This window comes from Pantherophis guttatus, chromosome 2, assembly GCF_059756535.1.
Source record: "Pantherophis guttatus breed Tessera chromosome 2, ASM5975653v1, whole genome shotgun sequence".
NCBI classification, from domain to species: Eukaryota; Metazoa; Chordata; class Lepidosauria; order Squamata; family Colubridae; genus Pantherophis; species Pantherophis guttatus.
The window spans coordinates 27,134,934-27,140,933 of record NC_142064.1 but is presented as its reverse complement, the minus strand read 5'-3'; the positions used below and the strand labels follow the sequence as shown (position 1 = coordinate 27,140,933).

General features: G+C 35.2%; 1 protein-coding gene across 1 annotated transcript in view; it reads right to left on the bottom strand.

The window, feature by feature from the left end:
- Positions 1-676: 676 nt before the first annotated feature.
- Positions 677-6,000, bottom strand: part of ITGA1 (integrin subunit alpha 1) — a 94,034-nt gene continuing 88,710 nt past the window's right edge. Inside the window, exons 28-30 of the mRNA XM_034440854.3 lie at positions 3,878-3,970; positions 2,299-2,415; positions 677-899 (exon numbers count right to left, since the gene is read on the bottom strand). Coding sequence (XP_034296745.2) covers positions 855-899; positions 2,299-2,415; positions 3,878-3,970 — 255 coding nt within the window. The 3' untranslated portion in view covers positions 677-854. The remainder of the gene's footprint in view (positions 900-2,298; positions 2,416-3,877; positions 3,971-6,000) is intronic.

The window sequence follows — 6,000 nt, the reverse complement described above, 5'->3', positions numbered from 1 at the left end:
TATATATAGCAAGTTTTCAGTTTTCAGGATGCATATTTTTCTCTCTCAAATTGTAAATGACAAGGTGTACTTGAGCTGCTCCAATTACAAATATGACCTTAGCCATTAAGTAATGATTTTTCTACAGTTATACACAAGGCGGGGAATTCCATCCGATGCTTGATAGATAACACCTCTGTGAAATTTTATGGTGTCGTTGCTAATTTCTGAAGGGTGTTTTTCCTCCTGGATAAATGTTTCCCAAAACAGTAGCATGCTCAGCTTTGAATACTGGCTTCTTCCCCATTTAAGAATGATGATAAATCAAAGTTGCAGATGTTTCTTATGCAATATGCATGTCAGACACTGTTTGAAATCCTCAAATTCCATTCAGTAGGATATATGTTCCTGTGCATACATTTGAGATAAAAATCTGTGGGTTGTGCTCTAAAAAATAAGTGACAATATTAAAAATAATGGGTAGAATCTGAGGAATAAATTGCCTTTTTGCTCTGTCCCTAGTTTTGAATACACCTTGGCTTCAAAGTTGCTTTGTATATCCATGAAGAAAAAGTTATCTGAGAAAAAAGATGCAAGTTCAGAACAAGTTGCACAGATTTTTCAGTCCTGCTCACCTATAAAAAAGGGGAAAAATAGTTTCCTTCCACGATTATCTTTTCTACCTTTGGTTTGTTGGTTTTTTTTTCTTTTTGTTTCTTTTATTGCTCATCATACGGTGTTGTTTGAAGTAAAACTTTTATGACCTTTCCTACATTAAACCAAGTATTTGATTTATAGTCATATCTCAGAAGTCCACCTGAGGACAGATCATTGCAGAACTGTTAAGAGTTTTTTCTTTTGTCTGGATTTTCTTCTCATTTCTCCATTTTCTTTCTTAAGGGCCTGTTGAAAAATCCAGCCTGCAAGGAAAATAATGGGGAAAAACCATAACTCAGATTAAAAATTACTGCATTAGACACAAAGGAGATAAATGCAAAATCTGAATTAAAAAAAAAAATAGACTATGAGCTAATGACAGATTCCAAGTGACACCTTTCCTTGAGTGTCAATGGTTGCAATGCTTCGAAAATTTCTTCAGATGAAACAAAAGGGACAAAAGTCATAAAACCATATTAGGACAAATATAAATTATAAAAAATCCATTAGTTAATTTGGTAATAGATACTAGATTTACTCTGATGGAATTATATAGAATGACATGCATTCTGATTGGAATTAAAAGCATTACTTTTCATAATTGTATTAGTGCCATTTATTTTTGCACCTTGGGATTTCTGATGTCCTGTATCTTTTATTTCTAATATCATTTAATATTCTGTATCCTCCACTGGTCAGTTACTAAGGCACTATCTTAATTTTCTCTCTTCTGTCTCTCTCCATTTTATTTTATTGATGCAAATTTGATTTTATTTTTATTATTATTATTATTATTATTATTATTATTATTATTATTATTATTATTACCTATGATAAGTGGGTCACTTTGTGGTTACATTAATAGTAATGTAATGAAACAATTAATGAAACTACGGTGTATCTCCTAAGATACTAAGAGATGTTTCAAGTTGTAAAGATCTTATTTTCTTAGCTTTGACAAGACTGCCAACTTATGGACAGATGACTAATAACAGCTGTTTAAACTGTATTAGATTATATCACTGTGCACTATATTTCAAACCCGATGAGAACAATAAATATGAGAACAATAAAGTATTTTTATATGGAACACTGGAAGAAATGAAAATAATTCCCAGTAGAAATTTGCAAATATATATTTATATAAATTGAAAACTGAAAATTAAATAGTTATAAGAACATGAAAAAAGACACATGTGAGAAATAGGATTTAGGAAAAGCCAAGCTTATAAGGAAGTGCAAGTTTAGACTACAAGTTTCAGAGCATTGTTTTTCTTATTTGGATTATCTTTCCATCCAAACAGATTAATTCCAAGATAACAATACCAATGTGAACAGACACTAACATCCTCCAAAATATTTTGCACATTTTTATAACATTCAGAATCTGCTTGCATAAATATTAATTAATTAACCACAATTTAATAATAATATATACTCCAACTTTGAAAATTATGGCAAATAAAAACTGTTTTCTGAACCACTTTTTTAAAAAATTTATAACACTGCACAATAGCAAGCATTGATATATTTTTTTATTCACGGATGGCTCATCATTTAAGTGGCATTCCTTAAGCAGATAATCAGAAAGATTTCCCCCTTCTTGCCTTTGCCAACTCACCAAGATTTCAGAAAAGGAAAATGTGAAAAAATACTTCATACCTTCCATAATGCAAATATAAGCAAGGTAAGAATCAGGAGCCCAGCAAAAACACTCAGCAGAATGACCCATAATGGCACATGGCCAGGAAGAAGCTCCTTTGAGATTTGAATTATTGTCTGAAATACATTAAATCAAAACAAGCATTCATGATTTTTCTAAAATAGAAACTGAGGAATCAAGTTGAATAGAAACTACTTTTTTATTCATTAGAAACTCATTCTTTTGTTATCAAATACAACTTGGGATGGATTCAAAGGTTCCCTTTAGTGAGACAGGACAAATTATTTTTATCCCAACAACTTTCTACTTGTCTTCAAAATCTGCTGCAGATGTTGGATGGGAAACAACCATTGGTTCTGACTCCTAACTTTTTTTATGAATAAAACTGTTTAGGGAACAGTTAAAAAGTGTAAATGTGATTGTACAAATGCTAGTGTTAGGAATATTTGAACTCTGATTCTCTCCCAGTTAAGGGGGTAGTTCTATAAGTGCAAAGATTTTGTTTCTTCTGCAATGTGATTCTATTCTATAAATAAATACTTGTGTCTTGGAAAGAAAAATGTGATAAGTCATATTATCAACAGTACATCATTAAAGCTCCAATTTTACACCTACATTAAAACTATAATTCTATACCTGCTGATTTGCAAGTTGATACCTACCATACTGTAACTCTTAATCCTAATATAGGATTTAGATATTTCCCAAATAAAAATAAGTTTTATTGTTTGACTGATGGATTAAATTTATATCCTGCCCATCTCACTGTTGAGCAAGGCAATTATATGTCAGTCTTGTTTAATATGATGCATCACATACATAACACATACATGAAAAAGACGGAGCTTCAGTTGTCCAATTAGCTAAACTGACAAAAGCTATGGGCTGACATCTTATACATTGTATATCATATGCATTATACCAGTTATACCAGGGGTGAAATGCTCCCGGTTCGGACCGGATCGCCCGATCCAGTAGCGATGGCACCCAGTGGTTCGGAGAACCAGTAGCAAAAATCCCTGCCACCCCCATGCCCAGCTGAGCCACGCAATCATCAGAACCTTTTTTTAAAAAAATTTTAAAAGCATTTTTTCTACAACCTCTTCAGCCGAAAAAAATGCTTTTAAAAAGTAAAAAAAAAGCCTCTGATGATCCCATGGCTCAGCTGGGATCGTCAGAGGCTTTTAAAACAACCTTCGGTGGAAGAGGTTGTAGAAAAAATGGTTTTAAAAGGAAAAAAAGTTGGCTACGCTCACCCAGTCACATTACCTCCCACCAAGTCCACAGAACCAGTAGTAACAAATTTTACATTTCACCACTGAGTTATACATATCTAAATATTATTTCTACAAGGACACTAACAAATATTAATTTGTAAAATGCCAACAGTTTTATTAAGGTTCAAGTAAAAATACTAATTGAGTTGCAAACAAATATACAGCTTATGATCTGAATGGTTACTTATAAGTAATTTTTCTATAATAGGATTTTCCACTTAATTACCGGCAGATAATTTTTCTGGCTAAACTGGCTTGCAAGTTAAATTTATGATATGCAAAATAAACTGCTGGAACTCACGTCTATTTTTTCATTTTCTTTCTTCAAGATCATTAATGAGTTTTCACTCCTTAGACTTGCTTTCACAATGAGTTCTACGCTGTGAGTTTTTGCCTAGAATAAAGTGGAAGTGATAATGCTTATTCTTACATTGATGGTTCCAAATTCAAAAGATGATCCAGAGAGGAAAATGCTGCTTTTTGCTTATAAGAAATGTCAGTAGAAGTGCACATAAAGGAATTTGCTGTGACGACAGAATAATTTACTATTACATTCATTTAATGACCGTCATAGGGAAAATAAGCAGCATTTTGGCTTATTAAGGATAATTGAAACTTTAGGATTTAACAGATAATTTAAAATGTAGGATTTTATTTAAACCTTTTCTTCTGGAGGTTGGCACAAGAAAGCCAAAGGAAAAATTATTGGCATCAAAATATTTGCATCCCTTACTGGACACTGCAGTTTGAATTCGTCTCAAACTCCACCATACTCCTCAAGGCATGCCAGAGTTGGGAAACAATAATCTGGACTCTACACAAATGTTGCTTACCATCTGGATTCACTTATTGTCCAATGTTTTCAGTTGTCCTTCTCCTACAATCTCATGAGATCAATCTTTGGACCAAAGAACAACAACAAAAAAATGCTTGCAAGTTGAAGCCAATGCTAGAACATGGAGAGATTTTTTTCCATTCTAATACAGCTTCTAAGGCAATATCTTTGTTGTAAAAATGCTTGCAGGAAACCAGAAACATATGGCTTATAGAGCTGCATATAAAGATTTGATTATGTGTCATCAAGCCATTTTCAACTCCTAGCAACCAAATAGATTTTTCTGCAAGATGATCTGTCCTTAACCTATTCTTCCATGTCTCCCAACAGTCGTAACTGAGTCCATCTACTTTGCTGCTGCCAGCCTTCTCTTGCTTTCTAACTTATCCAGCATTAGAACCTTTTCCGGAGAACTGGATCTTCACATAATGTGTCCAAAATAGGATAATTTGAGCCTGGTCATTTGTGCCTTGAGTGAGAACTAGGGGTTGATTTGTTTAATGATCCATTTGGTTGGTATTCTCAGGAGTCTTTTTCTGACGTCAAAGTTCAAAGGCGTCAGTACTTTTTATATCCTGCTTCTTTAAAGTCCAACTTTCATTTTCATGACATGTCACAGGGAATACCATGGCTTACATAATTGTCTTTGTCAGTATAGACACATTAGAGCCAGGGGTGGGCTTCAAAAATTTTAGCAAGGGGTTCTCTGCCTGGTTGCTGGGTGGGCATGACCATGGTGGGCGTGGCCTAGTTGGCCTCCTGCACCATGGTGTGTGGGGGCTTTTTTCCCTCCCCAGGCTCTGGAGGCTTTCCTCGAGCATCCAGGAGGGTGAAAATGGCCTCCCCAGGCTCCAGAGGCCCTCTGGAGGCTGGAAATGGGCCTCCAGTAGGTCTGTTTTTTACCCTCCCTCAGCCTCCGTGCGCACCCTGCACTTACCTGCATCCAAAACAGGCCACATGGGGACTCCTGGGGGGGTGGGGCAGCCAGGACTGGGATTTGGGGATTTTTCCAAACTGCACAGAATCTTAGCTAGAGGTTCTCCCGAACCCCTGCAAACCCCCAGCAGCCCACCCCTGATTAGAGCATTTCAATATTTTTTCCAAGACCTTTATGGCTGTTCTATCAAATGATAATTTTAGCTGCTTGTTCCTTTATTGTTGATGGTTGATCCTAAAGAGCAGAAGCTTTCTACCACTTCGGTATCTTCATTATCAATTTAAAACTAATGTTGTACCTGCTGTCAAAGTTTGGCATTCTTTATATGCAATTTTTGTTTTATTTTTTCTCTGGTTCTTTGATTTTTAGTCCTATCACATGCCTGGATACTGAGGCAACATTCCCTCTTTTCAATGGTATATTCTTTTCGTAGCTTTAGTTACCTGGAACATTTCCCTGATGAATCAGTACTCTAATTTTGTTTTAGCTCTCCTCTTGGCCCTGCTGGGACAGGGTCCCTTATGATGTCTGTGGAGATTCTCAGTCATCTAGGTCACGGTTATTCCAAAGGTTCTTTTTCAAGAGGCAACTGGACTTCCTTGTTTTTTTATTTTGAAGACATTTCACTTCTCATCCAAGAAGCTTCTTCAGG